The 21,146-nt window shown below is 34.6% G+C and overlaps 3 protein-coding genes across 9 annotated transcripts in view; 1 reads left to right on the top strand and 2 right to left on the bottom strand.

The window, feature by feature from the left end:
* The window catches only part of LOC101744140 (G-protein coupled receptor 52), a 28,407-nt gene extending 8,584 nt beyond the window's left edge, over positions 1-19,823 (bottom strand). For 2 of the 4 annotated variants that reach the window (XM_012693447.4, XM_062669089.1), the window contains exon 1: positions 19,492-19,823. The gene's annotated coding sequence lies outside the window, so the exon portion shown is untranslated. Of the gene's footprint in view, positions 1-9,751; positions 11,167-19,491 lie in introns of those variants that run through there. The other 2 variants (XM_012693446.4, XM_012693448.4) reach the window with 1 other exon arrangement.
* LOC134199699 (uncharacterized) lies at positions 15,598-20,009 on the top strand. The gene is made up of 4 exons (XM_062671163.1): positions 15,598-15,622; positions 18,529-18,594; positions 19,524-19,735; positions 19,843-20,009. Exons 1-4 carry the CDS (start codon positions 15,598-15,600, stop codon positions 19,984-19,986), a joined length of 447 nt encoding a protein of 148 aa, XP_062527147.1. The 3' UTR covers positions 19,987-20,009.
* A 381-nt stretch (positions 20,010-20,390) lies between these two features.
* The window catches only part of LOC101741539 (ras-specific guanine nucleotide-releasing factor RalGPS1), a 20,048-nt gene continuing 19,292 nt past the window's right edge, over positions 20,391-21,146 (bottom strand). For all 4 annotated transcript variants that reach the window (XM_062669066.1, XM_062669061.1, XM_062669070.1 and 1 more), the window contains one exon: positions 20,391-21,146. This exon is cut by the window's right edge and continues 5,795 nt beyond it. The gene's annotated coding sequence lies outside the window, so the exon portion shown is untranslated.

Genomic DNA, 21,146 nt, shown 5'->3' with positions numbered 1-21,146 from the left:
CCGACTCCATAGCTTATCATATTAAGTTTGAAATGTGTTTCATATTATTATCAAGAGTGTAATCGCTCCGAATTGAGACTGACATAATAGTATGGCTAAATAATTTGGTCTAAGTAAAACCAAGTGTCATATTGCTTATCATATCTTATGATTATACTTCCTTAATTATTCTAAATCACTCCAAAAACACTATAATGAACAAAATTACATCTAAAATATAAATATGTGAGATTAAATTATTATCATGAAATGGACAATTTTCGAGTCAGCAGATTTATAATTAACCCTGTCCATCGACAACCACGACTACTCTACCAAGAGCAGTGGCGTACCTAGGGGGGGGCGGTGGGTGCGGTCCGCACCGGGCGGCACTTACCCTGGGGCGGCATTTTAGCATTTACTTATGAAAGCTAGAAGAGTAGATATTATATAAATATGTTTACGAGTGCATACAAATAAGTCTAAAAAATTTACTCTGTGTATTAATTAATATTGATTAAATAACTTAATAATTTATTTATGTGTATTAATTTATAAAAACCACTATTTGATTGACTTATAATAGAAAGGGCGGCAGACTGGAGATCGCCCCGGGCGGCAAAAGTTCTAGGTACGCCACTGACCAAGAGTATCCGACTAGGAAGAAGATTTATATGACAAATCTGTGCTATGTTTTACCTTTCCGAAACAAATGTCAGCTTCATTCATAAATAGTAGGTAAGTTGTGTCACTAATGGCTAATAGTTTATACATAAATTAGAAATTAAATAAAAACGTAAAGTATCCAGACATTAGCCGAGACTTGCTAATCTTATACCTTTAAACGAGCAATTCTTGTATAATAAATTCTTGTCTGAATCTCGGAAACGGCTTCAACGATTTTCATAAAATTTAGTATACAGGGGATTTCGGGGGCGATAAATCGATCTAGCTACGATTTATTTTCAGAAAATGTTGTTTTATTCGTGTTTTCAATAATCAACTTTATCGATAATCAACTCTATGACTCTTCCCGACATCTATTGGCGAATAATAATACTATTTTTACTGATTTAAAGACACAACAAGATGGCGTTATAAAAAAACGAGCAAAGCTCGGTCATCATCTGGTTTACGTTAGTAACAGTTGGCAACAAGGTTCAACGAAAAACTTATTCGTAGTTCGATGCATCACAATTTGCAAATCGAATATCCTCAATATGTACAGAAATAAATATTTGTGGTTTAAATTAATCGAATTAATAGCAACAAACACAACGAATTCCGATATTGAACGAACCTAATCTAATTTCTAGCATCGATATCGACTGACGCTTGATGGAAACACGACACAATTAAATCATTACTTATTATACGCAACAATATTCTCATTTGTTTCGAAATTCGTAGTATCACGTTTGTTTGTTCACATTCGTGACAGTCATATTGTTCTATTATTGTATTTGTGGTTTCGTTCTAAATTTAACGGATGGTTAACAAACAAATTCTACAATGATCACTCAGTTCGTTCAATAGGCTTCGTGGGTTGTCCATTGGCTATGAGTACTTGGTTTTTTTTTAAGCTTGTTATATTGTAGGAGCACTCACGAAATGGACGTATTTTTTCCACGAACAAAAGCGACGTGAATCCGTGAATGAATAATTCAACAAAGGGGTTTGATATTTTAGACTAGCGTATGTGCGTCCGTTGCTATGCGGTATTTTAGTTAAAATATCTACACTGAAATTTCATTACTTCTACTCCTGAAATATATATTTATAAAGTTTTTTTTCATTGCTTAGATGGGTGGACGAACTCACAAACCCACCTGGTGTTAAATGGTTACTGGAACCCATGGACATCTACAACGTAAATGCGCCACCCACCTTGAGATATAAGCTCTAAGGTCTCAGTATAGTTACAACGGCTGCCCACCCTTCAAACCGAAACGCATTACTGCTTCACGGCAGAAATAGGCAGGGCAGTGGTACCTACCCGTGCGGACTCACAAGAGTTCCTACCACCAGTAAAAATGCAAGTACCTTTAGTTTAAAGGTTTATAAATTTAAACGAGGGATATGATGGATATGCCAATATGTCAGATACGTATCAGAATTTCAGAATTGAACAAAAATCCAGAGCTTTTGCTTCGAAATCCCAATAAGTAACGTTCACCTGCAGACCTGCTGTCAGTTAAATAGAAGCATCCGTATAACAGTTTATTGGAATATACGGATGAAAAGTTTGTTGGCGTAGCAATTACTACGCTTTTGTAGTCAGTGTTTCAATCAATTATGCAATTTCTCTCTTCTGTTCGTTTGGTTCACATAGATGAGAACATTTTATCACTGTATTTTTAGCTGACGAAGTAAAACGAAATGGAGGGCTTACTAGAACCCATTCATTTACAAAGCTGAATACCTCTTCTTAATGTTCTAACTGCATTCATGCCAGAAATGAGAAGGCGGTCGATTGGATGGTAGCTTATGGTGTTAGGCTCCGATAAGTAGGTACCTATTACCAGACGGGTCATAAAATCATAATAATATGCTTATTTAGGTCATAATTTGTATTTTGTTAAGTTATCGCGAGTCTAGCACTTATTACTTTCATTTCATTATTTCCGACGTTTCAAACATTTTTTGCTGTGAGAAGGATGCGTTCTAAAAAAACTTGTATGGACTATGCGAAAGAGGGTATACGGGAGAAGTGTAGTGATGACGTAGGACAGCCCTGAATGGAAAAGAGGAAGTGCTGAGTCGACCTCACATAGTAAGATACGAGCAAAATGCAGAAGTTTCGTATACTTTATAGCTTACGTCGTCACAGGCGACTGTCTTCGGAATTAATAATCGTAATCTGAAATCATAACAGTAGGTGTTTTGAAGCCTAGAGCGTTTAAATATCTTAGTCTTGTCGAAGACCTTGGTTGAACAAAAATTGAACTTTAAATACATAATAAAACAAAAATTTTTTTTTATGTCTAATCTAAATATTGGATGTCAGAGTAGAATCTTTGATAAAGAATAAAGCTAGTGACTGAACGGACACAACCTTCGCTGAGTTTTATACTTCAATTTAGAGTCCTTGAAGTTTTCCTTTCCAGTGCAATACTAAATTCAAGGTTTCTCAGTCCAAGACCTTGCAATGTCGCAAGGCCATGCTCGGATTCAGCGGAAAAATTCACTTTACTTAATATACTACGTGAGTAAAAATATTTTCTACGCTTTTAACAGTGCGCCCGTAGAAAAATATTGGACTTTTGTCATAGTTTTAGTCCATATTATGAAGTGTAAATTAGTAATTAAATAAATTGACAGAACTACATTGTGCATTACAAATATTATGACTAAATTAAAACATTCGTTGGTTATATATGATCGCTGTAAAAATGTGGATGATGAATTACGAGTCTGCTTGATTTTATTTATTGTATTATCGAGTGAAGGAGCTGAAGGCCATAAGAATTTTAAAAAATTCACGGCCCTCCAAATCTCGTTTGTAGTTTAATTGCTATACCAAGCCTCAAACTGGAACGCATGCCTGTTTCGTAGTAGAAACAATCAGGTTTATGATACCCATCTTTGTGGGCTTACAATACGCTTTACCGCCAGTTCGACTCAACAGGTCTTACAATGACGTGTTTTAACTACGCTCAAAAGTCTTGGCGTGACGGTTACGTGCTAGTTAAATCGATAATACAATTAAAGTCATTTAAAAAATTCAATTGGCCGCCAAGAGAATGGGTCGACACCATTTTCTAAATGGAGATTTTATGATGGATAAAGAAAAGTTTATGAGTCCGACAGTAGATAGCATAGGCTACTTTTTATCTTGGAAAATGGCACGTGATTGACCACCTTATACTTTGAAATTAACCGGTACCATCAACAGTAATAAAAATTAAACCCGGAAAAAAATATCTTTTGCGTAATTACTAAGCAACTGAGACGTATAGACCTCAAGTCTCAAGGTGAATAGTGGTACCCACGTAGTATCTATGGACACTAGCAACCACTTACGACAAGGTAAACTCGTTCAACCGTCTATGAAAAAAGCCTTATAAAATCGAAGGCGATCAAAGAAATGGTAATTTTAATGACTTGAAATTATTATGAACTATCTAATATACATATCTTATTTCTCAATGTACTCACCTTTTAGTTTTAGTTACTACGATTTTATAACTGTAATTGTTATATAATGTAATTGTTGTATTAAACCAGTAATTGAACTAACGTGGGAACTCTTGGCTTTCTATAAAAAATGAACACGAAGTGCATAATTTATTAACATTAAAACATTTGCTCAGGTTTTTGAACAGGCTTTGTGTTGAACTACAAAGAAACTACTAAGTCTGAAAAGCAAAATAAAAACACACTATATGCAAACAGATAGAGAAAATTTTAATATTTATCTATTAGCGGTGTGACGGAGTAGTCCAATTAACACTGAACGAGAACAGATAATTTTCTTTAAAGTATTAAGTAGACACTGATGTCTATTATCAATCGACCACCGTAAAAATAACTTCAAAATTTAAATTCACTTGGTTTTTAAACCAGAAGCGAGCGTCTACGAGAAAGACGTGCTACGCGCTACGTAGTTCCTGGCTAGACTGACGAAGCAGCGCACCGAGCGCCATACATAGGACGAACTATTCTACATCGTGGATTGTTCTATGAACAATGAAATGTAGTACAAAAAAAAAATTAATAATTTTTTTGGAACGAAGTTCTTATGGGACGATGCGGAGGGGTACCCTAACCGGGAAAAAACGTCCGTAACGTAAGATTTTTATTATAATAGTAATGCACACAGTCTACGACTTAACTTTGTAATAACGTACAAAAAAAACATTTTTTTTTATCATTCATTAACCACGATCTCAGAGCGTTCTTTAGCGCAATACACTAACTCTTATGCAAACAACCGTGAATGAAGTGTACGACAATAATTTCGCACGTTACCGAATGACCGTGGGTTATTGCGAAACCTCCAGTTTTATTTTCTTCGAATAGAACTTAGAATTTATATTTTATAATAAGGAACTTCGTTCCTATCCGGTGTTCTACGACACCACACATCTTTTTTTTTAATTTATATACTTAGTTCATTAAATAAGACAAGGTTTATCCGATTTGTTCATAACAAACTCTGCATATTAATTTAGTTGCGTAGAAAAGGCCAAATATGTCCATGTCATGTTGCCCAATTTAACTTTGCAGAAATATATTAATTTTATTGTGTGTATCTACTTTATACATAGATGGTACACATTAATCCGTTAAGCAACAGCAGACGTGCCACAGTGAAGATTGGCTGGATAAAAGTAGTACTCTAGTATATTGAACAACGATATATATCAACAACAGGCTTGATTTTTGCGAAAAATACTTAATTTTACACGGATTGGCATATATATATATAAATATCAATTTTTCGAACATAATCCTATAATAAAATACTATGGTAAATAAAAACCAAATATTATTAGAACTATTTTATACAATTCCAAATATTCGAGTGATAATTATTCATAAATTTCATTAAAAAAACAAAAATATGTACTTGTAATAGATAATACTGACAATGAAGATTAGTGAAAATTAAATCTATCTATAATATTATAATGTAAGAACATAATTAAAATATTCATAAGTAGATAACTGTAGCATGGATTCAATTTAAATTATTCAATATTATTCTACCTCTGTGGAAGATAGACGGCCTGGCGCTTTATTTGGTCACCATTATTATTAAATATCACCAAGCAGGCTTACATACATATTTAAATACATGTTTGTTTTGAAAATTTTGGGGAGAATTTGAGTCACTTTCCATTCATAAAATTGATTCAAACGTCGTATTTTTATAGAAACGTGTAGAGTATTCGATTGGAAGCGTAAAATCTCCGTTAGGGTAAATTCAATTAAATTTCAGAATGAATAGAGGTTAACGTTTTATACAAACATTGCTGTACATGAACGAATGCATTTACGCCGTACATTTGCTATAGTTTATTAACAACATATTTTTATGTATCTAGAAGTCTAGAATAATAATATAAGAATAACAACTAACCTGGGTGCGGAACTCTTCCGTGTCAAAAAAAAAAAAGATGGCGGTCACGATCCACAGAGATTTACGTAATAAATTGTGGGAATTATTATGTTTCATATTTTCTATCTCCCCAACTTATAACAAAAACAAATTTAACGAATGTGTATTCGATGTAGGTATATACCAGTTTTCTCTATTTCATTTTTCTTTTTATATTCTCGCCACAGAGATTAGCCACTCGAAACATCGGTGATGCCGGGCTGTTTGGTAAATTGGACACGTTAGGGTTGCGGAAAAATCTGGAGTCACTCTGCATGCTTTATCGTATACTACATATGGATTGTTCCGAGAAACTTTCAGCGGTACATATCGAGAGGTCAAAAGGCTATTTTTTTAAGCGACATTTCGGTTAAAGCGCGAGATTTACCTTTGTAATTGATAATACATGTGATGTAATGTAATGTAATGCATGTGACTAGGAGATGTTTGGAAATGGTAGTGCAAGGTAGAGAGAGAAGAGGTCGACCGAAGAAGACATGAATAGTGTGTGAATGACGATATGAGAAAGAGAGGAGTGAGTGTTGAGATGACGGCTGATAGAAGATAATAGAATAGACAAATTCACTGTACCGACCCCACCTAGTGGGATAAGGTGGAGACAAAGAAGATTTATCTTGGTAATTAAAGGTCCGTTTTATTTGGTATTAAAATCAACAATTCGATGTTTTTAATTGAACTTCAATTATGTTTACCACATTCAAGTACCTGAAGAAGGTTTTCATCGTAATATTTTTACCAAATTTTTAAATGGCTCTCCTGCGTAGTTGCAAAAATTTCACTTAAACCAAATAGGCTTTCACTCGTCGATATAACAAAAGGCTACTTTTATAAAAATAAAAAAACACAGTTGTGCAAACGACAACGAAACTGAGCCATTTTCCGAATTGGACTCGTTCAAACAAGAAGCTTTTTTGCGTACACAATTATACAGTTTCCGTTTATAGTCAGCCACCAAAAAAAAAACAAGTAAAAAAGATACGAGTGTTTTATCTAGAAATAGAATACCAGTATTGAATGTTAAATGCACAATATTCAATAAAACATTGCTTTTCTTTATAAGATACAAGAATGCTTTGATAACTCATTCTTAAATGTCATTATTTGATCCACCAGACTTTACTATCAAAGACTAAATAGGTAGGTAGTATAACGTTTTTATGTTTTAAAAAAACATTGGCACAGTAGTTAAACCCATTTTAGATAGCTGTTTCAAACTCTGAAATACTGGAAGCTCTGAAATAAAGTGCTCTCTTGCGGTACGTTCTTCATAAAACAATTTAATTCACCGTGGCCTCAAGGATAAGAGGCCCAGTGCATTCGTATCGAGCGATGCAACTGTGCCGGTGTTCGACAAATTTTTTCTAATGAAATAAGTAAATATAAAATGTTCACAAACGACTTTCACTATGAAGGAACAACATCTTGTAATAATAATCCCCTTCCGAGCGTAACTGGAATAGCCCCTTAGTCAACCAGGAAATAAAGGAAAAGGGTTGGGAAACCCTAAAAAATTTCTTCTTATCAGCCCATAGACGTCCACTGCTGGACATAGGTCTCCCCCAAGCCTCGCCACAAAGACCGGTCCTGCACTGCCAGCGGATCCCCGCGAGCCTCAATAGACCGTCGATCCATCTTGTGGGAGGCCTAGCCACGCTACGTCTTAAAAAATCAAACCCGCAGAAATAGTAATTTTTGGTGCTAACTAAAAACTAGTGGCAAGGCGTCCTGTAAGCCTGCCATAGTATCCATCACCACCCTACCTATTTATGATGTGAAGCAGTACTGCGTTTCGGTTTGGGGGGTGGAGCAGCCATTGTCTTGTAAAAACAGAGACTTACAAGTCATATCTCAAGATGGATGGCGGCATTAGCGTGACTGATGCGTATGAGCTCCAGTGACCACTTAGCACCAAGTGGGCCCTGAGTTCATCCACCTACTTAAGTAATTAAATATAATAATTAGCGTCAATTGACAAACAAGTCCACACTCTCCTGGTTTTAGCGGTTAAAATTAAACAAACGAATAAAACATGTAGAAACTTCATAAATTACCTACAAACAAAAAATCCTTCTATAAAGAATTAAATAATACGAAAGAAACATTTTAACAAATGAATTGTAATGGCACCTGAAGTTTACCTTACATTTTAATGTAAGGTGTTATGAAACTTACTGAATGACGCATTACCTTAGCAGCATTCATAGTACTAAATAAGGAAAGGTATGAAGGAAAAATATTAAAACTCACAACAAAAACATTCCTTGCATGAAGCCGTGAATAAAACAAAACAAACATTTTAACAAATGAATTGTAATGGCACCTGAAGTTTACCTTACATTTTAACGTAAGGTGTTATGAAACTTACTGAATGACGCATTACCTTAGCAGCATTCATAGTACTAAATAAGGAAAGGTATGAAGGAAAAATATTAAAACTCACAACAAAAACATTCCTTGCATGAAGGCGTGAATAAAACAAAACAAACTTTTTAACAAATGAATTGTAATGGCACCTGAGGTTTACGTTACATTTTAACGTAATGCGTTATGAAACTTACTGAATGACGCATTACCTTAGCAGCATTCATAGTACTAAATAAGGAAAGGTATGAAGGAAAAATATAAAAACTCACAACAAAAACATTCCTTGCATGAAGGCATGAATAAAACAAAACAAACTTTTTAACAAATGAATTGTAATGGCACCTGAGGTTTACGTTACATTTTAACGTAATGCGTTATGAAACTTACTGAGTGACGCCATTACCTTAGCACCATTCATAGTATTAAATAAGGAAAGGTATGAAGGAAAAATATCAAAACTCACAACAAAGACATTCCTTGTATGAAGGCGTGAATAATACAAAATAAACATTATAACAAACGAATTGTAATGGCACCTGAAGTTTACCTTACATTTTAACGTAATGCGTTATGAAACTTACTGAATGGCGTACTATCTTAGCAGCATTGATAGTATTAAATAATGTAACGAATAAATAATAACGAAACAGCCTTATCCTCTAAGGTAATAAATTTTATTAAGATAACCTTCCTCCACTAGTTACAAAAAAACGCAGAAATCTAATTCCCATTATAAAATGCACCAACGTATAAAGGTCAATGCGCAGATGCAAGTGATGAACTTGAGATGAATGCGGGCTATTTTCACGGTCACGGTTCACAGTGTTGATATAGTAATTACATTGCCTATAAATGAAAGTTCTCGTTTGAATGAATCAATTCATGTTTCAATAGTTTGCATTTATGATTAACACGTGCGAACGGAAACTTGTATTGCATAAATAAACACGGAAAGCGTGCACGAGTTTTCAATGTCACGTCCTTGGAAACTATCGATTTTACTCAACACAGGGAATTAAATGCGACGTAACGTTAAGCTTGTTGCATAATAGACCCAATGCACTTCTTAATTTGTTTTGATCGTTTTATTCAATAATTGGATATTTATTCTTTTGTATATATGAGTTTTTTTTATTATCAAGGGTTTCCACAGAATATTTCGGTCTTTCTCTAAATTTGACTTTTCTTTTAATTTTTTTTTGGTAAGTGAATGACGCAGTTGATTTTCGTAATAATCAACAAAGCAATATTTTATCATAATAAATAAATAATGGCATAACTCACTCGCAACGCAGGCAATGGATCAGCACACCAGGATAAAATTTCGCCCTACGCACAAAAAAGTATTTTGTAGTGAAAACGATGTGATTCGGATAATGTCCCGATTTGTACTAACGCATGGGTGCGAGAACGCGCTCGCCGGAGAGGGCGACGAAGTGTTTTTGTTCGGACGGGAGGCACAACCCGCACACACAGAGTCAAGGTCGACGCTCAGGAGCTTCGTTGACGGCCGGGGGTTCCAAGGTTGCGTGAACCTCTCTCCCTCGCACCGCTCATGCAATCAATACTGAATTATAGACGCAAATTCGTCCCTCCCCGCATAAATGGTCCGATTATCTTAGCCAGAGTTTTCGCTTATCTTACGATTTTGACATACAAATACGCGGTCATAGCTCCGCTAGTTTTTACGACTTTTGATTAAGCACGTTGACAAGTATACACAATGACTTCGAAATGAAATGAATTTTTTTTTAAACTTTGAACTTTTCAAATGTCATACGAATACCAAGGTTCTTGCTTTCGTCTGAATGTCGTATTTTTTGCTTATGGATTATAATCGTTTGTTCATATTCCAAGACTAGCTTCAAATGTCAGGATATTTTTTTTGCAGTAGTGTTTGATATTTTCCTCGCGTGAAGATTTTTATCTCTATTGGTTTATGCTACATACGCTATTGACGAATGGATTAGGTGTGGAATGAATTTAGCACATGAAGAAAATGCAGTTGTTTTAAGAGTGATTAATTTACATGTGGATGGAAATAAGGCGAGGGGAAGACCAAATATAAAATGGAATAATTGTATGTAACTATAACGGTATGAATATAATCGCAATGAAAGCATGGCCAAAAAGACACAGAAAATAGAAATTAATAGAAGAATAAGACATATTGCGAAGACCTCGCGAAATTGAAGTGTAGATATACATATTACGCAATTGCAAGGACTATCAGATATGATACACCAAAAGCACAATCACAAACAGTTGATTCTTATTATTATTGTTTAAACTATTATTGTTTAAATAACACAATTTACCAGGTGTATGTGACCAGATGTACAAGTCAAGAAGTACAATGTTTATATGTCTCGTATTTGGAGTCTAGATATACCTATACATATATACATATTTGTCTCTAATACCGATCGCAATAGAAAGTTTGTAAATTTTGTTTTTAATTTCTATTAAGTTATTATTATTATTTTTATATATTAATGTCACTGCTTTATAAGATAGCGTTAGCATGTTAGTGTTTTTATTTATTTAGTATATTTTTTATCATATTGAAGGGTAAAGGCTGTTTGGTTTAAGCGTCATTTTTATAAGTTTACAGGAGAGCCATTTAAAATTTAGAAAAAATATCATGACCAAAAAAACTTCTTCAGCTGTTTGAATGGAGTAAACTTAATTGGAGTTCAATAAAACGGACCTTTATTTACAAAGATAACTGGCGCGTATTAAGCAAAATGTCGCTTAACCTGTCACTCCTTCATATATTGGATACATACATTACCTCAGAAATACTGTAAGTTTTAGTCTATAATACCGCGTTACATTACCAAAGCGAGAGGAGGAACTAGAGCAGACGACGTGATAAATTAGTTTTGCTAGCGTGCACTAACTATGTTTGACGGCGCTACCGCAACTCTGATTTTATCTGCGTCAGGGTTTCTAACGAGAAAACGTATCATATAGAGATAAACATTTGTAGGCAGCGGCTTGGCTCTGCCCCTGGCATTGCTGAAATCCATGGGCGACGGTAACCACTCACCATCAGGTGGGCCGTATGCTCGTCTGCCTACAAGTGCAATAAAAAAAATAACTTACATAATAACTATTAAGCTATTTCTTTTTCAGTATATATTCGATTCGTTCCAACTATTGGGTTCAGTTTTGAGAGTTTACTTGAGCGTTTACTCAATTTTATTCGCCTCTTTTAGAATATACCCAAAGCAAAGTGAGTTAAATTTATAAAAATACAGGAGACGAGGCGGCTTCGTGTTCGTGCACATTATTAAGCTGCCATATGTAAAGCTCGTTCTGTAAAGCCAGTAAGTCTTGGAGCGGAACACTGCTTCCGTTTGATATTCATGACTTTATGAACTAAACTGAATAAATTTATCCTTGGATGTATGAGTTTTGAACAACTCATAACTAAAACATCGCACACCTACATTATAAATGTATATTGGATTCACGTATTATGCAACGCACCAGGAAAACAAGTTATGCCGATAACTTGAAGTTAGTAGAAATATTGACACAATTTCAATAATGAATTCACTGGTGGTAGGACCTCTTGGGAGTCCGCACGGGTAGGTACCACCACCCCGCCTATTTCCGCCGTGAAGCAGTAATGCGTTTCGGTTCGAAGGGTGGGGTAGCCGTTGTAACTATATTGAGACCTTAGAACTTATATCTCGAGGTGGGTGGCGCATTTACGTTGTAGATGTCTATGGGCTCCAGTAACCACTTAACTCAGGTGGGCTGTGAGCTCGTCCATCCATCTAAGCAATAAAAAAAATGCATATATATTTTAAGGAAACAATTATTATTCGATAGCCGATTCAAAATAGCGATACCGATGTAATACATGTATGCAGTAGCACTTAGGATTACTTGCAGTCTTCGTAGCACTACCGCACCGTAGCAAGACGTAGATCAGCGTAGCTCCGTAGAGACACCGCCTAGTAATGCACTTCAGAAGAAGCTATGACTAGGTACTCATTATAAATATAATAGGTAAATCTTTATAATATATCTTTGTTTCATCATCAGCATGTATTTTGTTTTGTTTGTTTGTTTCATCATCATGTATCAGAAACCATTAATTTTCACGTAAAAATTTCCGTTCGATATCAGTGTGTACTTTAATCTATTTCTTATTGTTATGGACGTACGAGCCTAAAGTACCGAAATATTCCTACCACCATTAAAATAAAATTAAGACAGCTAAGCCAATTACGGGAAAAGAATTATAAAAAAAATACGATTTTCTTTCAAAACAACCTTCAAGTTGTGCATCTCCTATAAACGAACTTACGTAGCCTGATAAAGTAATTTACGACATACGACACTAAGCTGCTTAGCTTCCTAACTAACACCACTTACTATGTTCGCAGGGGTTAATAAATTTCATTAGTCTCATTATTTTCCGCGATCTCCACGCTTCTGTTAAGCACACAGATAACTGCTAAGTTTTTAATTAGTAGTTAGTTTAGTGTTCATAACATTTTAAGAAATATTAATTTACTTGTTACTATAGAAAATCGAATAATCGGACCGTGTTTTGTTGCAGTGTTCCAATTAAATTGCAGCAACGATTCAATTTTCAAAACGTATCCGCTTTTCAATCCAATGGCACGTTCGCTAGTTTACTCGGGCGAAGGCTATATCACTTAATTTTTTTTAAAGCTATTTGATAATACCTATACCATCTTTGAAAAACATGATTAAGTTCGTCTGATGCATAGAAGAAATGAGAATGCGACTACGGGCTGCTCGAACTATTTCTATATCATCTCTCCATAGCAAAAATATTCACTCCTTACTATCCTACATGTCCTTACTGGTCCATCTGGCCTATTTCTGCTGATTATATATAACATGTATGCTTGTGAGATTCTACTTGGATTCTACAACTTAGGATTGGCCGCGATAATTACAAATAAAATATGTCAATCTATCTCAATTAGTCAGTAGTAACTTGTATATAATTCATTAATTACTTTACTATCAACTGTTTCATCAAAATTCTTGCAAATATTTAAACGCAGTTACTGTTCAGCCGATATCCAGAAAATCCACTTATTAATTTAGTTATAATGGAAATATTTTCACGTTGGATGATACTTTGGTTTAGAGATTATTAGTTAAACACGGAAAATTAATTGAACGTGAAGCATTAATGAATCTGCCACAACGTAAACACGAATTGTTGGTCAGTAAATTATTTCTGACAGGAAAATTATATCCAGACACAAATGCGTTGTAACATTCAACCTCATTTCGCAATGCTCTTAACAAATACTATTGATATCAATCTTGTTCCGTGCTCAAGAAGAGACTAAATACTAAATTTATAAAGGAACTTATTACTATGGATGATTTTCGTTTCATTCGCGAATTCAAAATAAGAAGTGAAATAGTCAATGTAGAGACAAGACTAAAATATAATCTTAATTTTAAGTTGCTAACTATCTTTGCTATTCCAAACTGCGACACGAACATTCAAACCAAATAATAAATTAATTAACTAAATGACAAGCTCAGCAATCAGACGTCACTAGCAAACTTGGTTCGAAAACCCACAAACTGTTGAGAAGTTTAGTTCAAATAGTAGCAGTGAAATGTTTCAACGCCACTCGTATTCAAATGTTATAAACATCAACAAATTCGGTATTTTACCTGAAGACCTATTTAAGCGCTTATTGTCAATCGGAATACATTTAGCGCGAGTCTATTGCGAATATTTATGTTTTAAATATATAATTTCTTGGTCTCATTTATTATTTATGTCATTGCCGATTCATAGACGAGTCGACCTCTATGTGAGTAATAGTGATTGGCCTGTAAAATTGGATTTAAAATTTAAAAGCAAGTATTATTATTTTTAGGCGCGACGATATAAAAAGGTAAAACTGAAACTGAACGGTCGCATTAATGTGGATATTTCAACACGTTAAATATTAATATCCGGCATAACCGTTAATTATTGAACCGCTTCGCATCGACATTTAACATTAATTGTATATTTTTTTTAAGATCAATAAAATCTAAAAACCAAACATGAGGTGATGGTCTTCCTCAATATCATCATTTTTATTTATTTTGAACTTGTTAGCGAAACCTAAAGACATTTCAATGTGAAAACCATCACCCAACCCTTGAGACATGAGGTCGAAGTTTCAATTGCTGTCCAAAACCTTAAGCCTTCATAACGCATGCTGCTACATGATACAGACAGGGTATCTACCCGTGTGGGCTTATAATACGCCCAAACAGTAATTACGCAAATTATAGTTTTTACACGTTTCATTTTTATTAACTGATGAAATTTGTTTACCGTGGAAAACAATTTTTGAATGTGTTAAGTACGTATGACATTAGAAAAATTCGTCGATTTCAACAGCGGCATAGTCACATCGCTGGAAACGAATACACCGGGCGTCTTATCCTTTAGGCCACTACGACTTATCACTACATAGGCTGCTCGCCTTTTAACAAATAAATAAAGCGTCTCAAATTACCTCGAGCTACACAACAACTACCTCGCAACGATCAGTTTGTAATTGGAGTAACCTCATCTTAGTTTCTAACTCAACTCCCCCACTAATTACTTCTAACCTAGTTTCAGTAGTGACAGCACTACCGTTCGCAGAATGGGCAGGTGTATAACAAGCCAAATCATAGTACAACACAGAAACATAATTACCAGTTGTTTTCGACGCCATTTTATAGGATTACGAAATAATGTTTGATTTTTAAGTTAAAAATCTTTTCAATCTCTTTACGTACCTATCTATTCAAATATTACGTACAATTTCTTAAACAAACGAATAGTGACATAAAGTAATAAAAGTCGAGAATACTAATGCTATGTATTTTTACGGGCCCCTTTTAACTTCGTTTCGACTCGACATCGCCGTCATAACCGTGATAGCAACAATTCCATACGCGACACGAAAGGTGAAAAATGTTGAATAAATTCACAAACATATTATACACTACAGTGAAACGGTGAAATACTTTGTATGATTGAATTTTGCGATCGCTTACATATCTGCTATATCTACATTTACATTTAAATTGACTGCATCTTGTAATGTAATCATTGAAAAGTAGCTGTAATGAATTACTATGCGATGCTTCTAGGTACGTAATTAGAATATTCCACAAATAAACTACACGTGAAATTGAGAGATCTTAAAGCATGTAGGCCTTCGTAATAAAATTCCAGTGCTGGTGCCGTCACGTCTGAAGACCTTTGAAATTAAACGCAGTTTTGTTCAGTTCTATCTCTAGCCTCATACCTCGAATTTTTCGATTTGTTGTACACACTATTGGCCGCAAGTAAAACATTCCATCCGTCACTTAACCTGGCGGAACTAAATTAGTAGGTACTATGATAAATAGTACTTTGAATAATTTATTAAATTACTCCGTATTTCTCATTATGGTAGGGCCCCATTCTCGACAGTAACAACAACTTATTGAAATACATAGGTTTATATTCTCTCTCCAGTAAAAGTTAGATATGTCGTACTGGTAATTTAATGGTAAGAGATTACAGTTGTCTAACGACATCGGTAATGTCAGGAGCTCAACCAGGATTTGGCCTATTTTAAAGTGCCTTTCCAAACCCTTATATAAAGAGGGACATGTCATTCCACTGAAAATCTCGGAGATTTTATTTCCAAGTTTCTTGGTACAGGGTACTACAACTCCTGGAAATGTTTTGTAATTTTCGTAAAAGGTTCCAAGTGTTATAGGTAAATTCCACAACTACGAGTCGTGCAATGATAAAAACCGAAGTCGATACCATCGCTCACACTACTCTTTGACCTCTTTCAACACAACAAAGCGTTAGCAGCAGCGCCCATACTTGAATTGTTGTGGAGTTTTAGAGGCTGGGCTTTGTTCTAAATTTTGTCCTACCATACCACGCATATATATGTATGTAAATTTGATAGTTCCAGCGCTTACAAGCTACAACAATCACACTCCCTGTTAATAGGATCGTATTTGTATGCTTTTATGGTAATGTGACGGTTGAAATGTTTTTTTTAGTAGCGAGGACAATAAATTTATTAGTTTTCGAGACACTTGATGTGTTCTTATTTTACTCAAGGCTTATTCCAAATTTAAACGGATCTTCAAACCGAAGCTTTGGGCTATGACTATACGGTCAACGTGAGTTTTCATGCCAGTAATCAGCAGTTTGGCGAAATTACCGTGGACGGCATAAAATAATTAATAGGCGAAATTTCCAAAAAAAAAAACTAGGTTACTTTGAGTTCATTTCATGAGAATTATTTAAAATATTTCCAGACCGATCGTGATGTTAAAACAATTTGTTGGACCTCTTTCGTTGAAATTAATAAGAACAGTCATGCGTTCCCGTTTGAAAAGTAGGGCAACCGTTATATGTATATACAAAACAATTGAAAGTTCGCCTTCGTGGCTCGCTGTATTCAAGTTGTGATGTCTCTAGCCTTAACATCATTTAGGTCATGAGCTCGTTCACCGACCTATTTAATATTATAAAAAAACATAAATTAAACTTGAAATTATCAGAAAATTAATTCTAAGTATTTCCACAAAATTCCTTGATTGTGTAAATACGTATGAGAAGCAAAAAAAAAACCAGATAAGTACACATCGGCACACGTAAAATGTAGGGTTTCGGAATCGGGATTATCGTACAGTTTCAATGCAAAGCTGTTAAAATTTAAAGTACAACAGAAACTATACAATAGACCTTTTTAAAGTACACAACATATCATACAGAAACGTTTTTAATTGTTATTCCCGGATTCTATCAAATAATTTCATTATTTTTGCGAAGCTCGATAAGTTTACATTTTAAACTTAGAAGCATAGATAAATAACCATTACTAAGACTTATCTAAAGATGATACGCGTCGGGACTTTTTTATATCAATTACATAATATATTACGCGAAGGCCATCCCGTAAAGTAAAATAAATGTATTTTCGGTTCAAAGAGTAAGAAAAGCAGTTGAGATGTTGACTTTATGTTCCGAAGCGGGTAGCGGCAGCAGCGGTGTTTGTCTAAGAGCTCTAGCAACCGTTTAATATAAGATGAGCCATGAATTCTTTTGCCCATCTACGCTGACATAGAAATGTTATCGTGAAGATGAAAATCCAAGTCAAACAAACCGTCAGACCTCAAGGCACTTAGTTCGTTCTGTGTGAAATGAAACGTAAAAGTCTAGAAATACTTTTTATAGGAAAAATACAGTAAGCAGTACAAAATACAGTTGCTATTCGAAATGTCGACGAATGAGACCTTAGTCGTCTGTGATCATTAAAGTATTCAAAACGCCAGAAATAATATAACAATGACAATAAAAAGGCAAGTTTAAACCGTATAAGTGGTTTTTATGATAATTAATTGTTTTTCTTGCTAATCTGAAGAAAAAAGGGTTTGTTAACTGTACGTTTAAAACTATTATTTTCTAGGATACAGAATGTTTAATTTCATTTTCCTTTTTTGGACGACATAATAAAATTCTACGCTTATTCCGGGCAAGATTTTACTTAGTTTATTTGATGTTACATTCGTCAAATAGCAATCTTCGTTTTGTTGACAAAGACAACCGCGAGGCGGTCGTGTGACCTAAAATACGACGACATTTTGTTTGCTACCACACTACGAAAGTAGCACATTTCCATTGCAGCCGTTTCTCAATTTCTACAATAAACTCGTACTGTAAAAACTGCCGCATTTACAGTAACTGTATTTTTAAGCACTTCTCGACCTATTTCGCCGCCAAAAGACATGGGATAGGAAAGAAGTCTTTGAATGTGTTAAGGTTTTTTTTTGTAATACAATCCCTGATATCAAAGGTTATGAATATCAATGAATATAAACGATTATTGATGAGAAATTGTAATAAAACTTAAGAAAACGGGCGTGTTTCCATTAATTTATTTAATTGAAGTCATTTTGGTTTTATTGTTAACAGAAATAGATGATAACGAATATACCTACATGAAACCATTCCGTGCGTGAAATCCTTGTTGAGGAAATCCTAGTTCAGGGCTACACGAGTAAACTTATCCATGTGGCGTTACTAATCCGCATTGGGTCGTCGAATGTATGTATGTATATAGCGTTTTGTACACTCTGGTTTCTCAAAAAACAATTTGACAATCAGATTATTATTAAAAATGACGGAATATTAGAAATGTTTTTGTACTTAGATTTCATGTTCTCTCTAGTGATAGTTTGAAGTGCAGATATTTTCATATCACTAGGATCTGTTGATTTTTGGTCTCGATCACGAATATCCTTTTTATAGTTTGGCACTTTAACGTTCATATAAAATATTATATGGTAACGGATCCCTTAAACGTATTTTCAATATTATTTTTATACTGACTTTTTCGGAGCCCAATAGAGCCAACCGAGTGAAATTTATTCACCCATTCAGCCAGAGATAAAAAATAATTTTTATTAATAGTATTAATACTTTATCAAAGAATTATCCTAATTAATACTGGTGAAATTTTTACGGGCGGGTTTTCGGCATTGTAACAAAGGAAGTTCGCGCTGGCTAGTTATGTAATCGATTCTAGTAGGTACACACCCCTTGTATAAGTACAATTGAATTACAAATTATCATGTAAGCATTTTAACTATATTGGTTGTATTTTCTAAAGTTTTCCTCTAACTTCTAAACAAGCTTTTACCGTTTAATCTCCGGGAAGGTAACTAAATAAATTGCAGATTAAAGCGGTTTCTTTGTTTATATACTTTAGATACTAGAGAAAATGATGTAATAAAAAAACTGGTCATTTTTACGTAGATAGGTATTTTCTGAAGTTTATTGAAATATACTATAGTGCTGTTTAAAAAATAAAAAACGGGTATTAATTTTTTTTTCGAGCAAACCAATTACAGGAAATTAAATTGAGTGCTCAAAAAAAATACAAATATTTATACATAATTTTTTTAAATAGATTATATGTTTTACAAAGGATAAGCTTGCCACTCACCTTGCTTCGTGATGTTTTTTTTTCGTGTGGAGTGTTTGAGCGGACATCGAATGGCGGGCGACGAGTCGGCGTCGGCTACCGGCACGCGCACGATGCCCACCAAGCTCCACTTGGATCTTGTGACAGTCGCAGTTGCTCGACGCCACGAGCGTATTATACCGCGGACTGCGGAGACAGCGGCGCGCGCACGCCCCCGCATGCCATTAAACCGCCCCCGCAGAGCCTCTTTACCATCGATTCACCGGTTAGCAATATTTGATCACCAAAAAAATTCAACTAACCCGATAATGTGGGTCAGTAGCCGTGCACGCACCGGCCTCAGTAGCTAACTCAACTCTGAACTCGTTACAGAGCCGCGCGACAACCGCACGCCGTCTGGCGCTGCGGACCACGTGCGCTATGCTCTTTGATACGGACGCAAACTTCGACAAACTTTATAATTTAATCTTCACTTTAATAACAATTATGATAATAGCTCAGCGCACTTTTTCTTAAATACATTTCATCTACGATAAGTACTCTTGATTTTTATTAAATACGATTATGTACTCTTTACTAGTTTTTATTACATTATATTAGCAACAAATTTGTCTACAAGTCTTCATAGTATGCATATAAACAAAGGCCCAGTGTTTCTAACTTTCACCATTTTTAAGGCTCGATTTGGATTAGTTTTTCTACATTGCCCACTCAATTTTTCAATAAAAAGAATAGTAGTTAGAGAAGTTAGTACTTAGTTGAGAATAAAAGACGTGCCCCAAATACCAAAGTATACGTCATAAATATGAAAATGAATTCCCGGTGGCCGTGCCATCTGAAAGAAATCGGAATACCGGCTTGACTTGTGGGATCATTATCTCCGAGACTATTATAAGTATGCGGGCAATATAATAACAACATTTCATTTTATAAGAATTTTATTGAACACAATAGCACAGAGTGCACAATACACTGACAAAATATGAAGCTTAGTAATACTTCAGTATCTGTAATTAGATCATAGGATTATCGGATATTTTTTAACGAACCGCATCTAAAGCCTAATTTCAAGCAATCTATAGCATTTATTATTACAGTGCAGAGAATACGTCATATCTAACGTCAAGAACATAATTATCCATTTGTAAGACATACATTTTCGACATGAGATTTTACACAAAATCATACATTCCTAAAGCTAAATTGACTCAATGGCCATTGCTTGTGACTATAACGTAGGTACTAATGATTAATATCAGTCGATTATCATAGCCGCTCTATTACTTAATTACAATTAATGTACAACACAAAACATAAATTTTATAACTACAACTTTGGTAATATTTTATTATCAAACTAAGCTCAAACAGAGTATTATTTATAATGAAAACGAAAGAATAATAAAGCGAAGAATAGAAGAGAGATATGGCAGCGGTGCCGGAGTTTTAATTAAAGCTGAACTATTTTAACGAGAACGGTTTGAACAATAATACGCTGAACTAATTCCTCTTTTCATTCAGACCAGTATTGTGTGGGGCATCTCACCTACTAACTACTTCTAGTAATTATATTCGAGGTAAAACAATTTTTTGTTTTTTTCTCTGTGCTCCCTATAACACGTTATAAATAACACTCCACTTGAGCGAAAATAAAATTGCGTATTAACAAAATAAAGA

Source organism: Bombyx mori, chromosome 1 (genome assembly GCF_030269925.1).
Source record: "Bombyx mori chromosome 1, ASM3026992v2".
Taxonomy (NCBI): domain Eukaryota; kingdom Metazoa; phylum Arthropoda; class Insecta; order Lepidoptera; family Bombycidae; genus Bombyx; species Bombyx mori.
Note: the sequence above shows the minus strand (reverse complement) of the source record. Positions and strands in the feature narration are given on the sequence as shown.

Bases quoted from the DNA above. Each gene is read 5' to 3' on its own strand.
- LOC134199699 (XM_062671163.1), top strand. From the start codon at position 15,598: ATGAATTACTATGCGATGCTTCTAG. The intron at 15,623-18,528 runs GTACGTAATTAG...AGGAAATCCTAG, and splicing joins TTACTATGCGATGCTTCTAG to TTCAGGGCTACACGAGTAAA. The intron at 19,736-19,842 runs GTTAGCAATATT...AACTCGTTACAG, and splicing joins TCTTTACCATCGATTCACCG to AGCCGCGCGACAACCGCACG.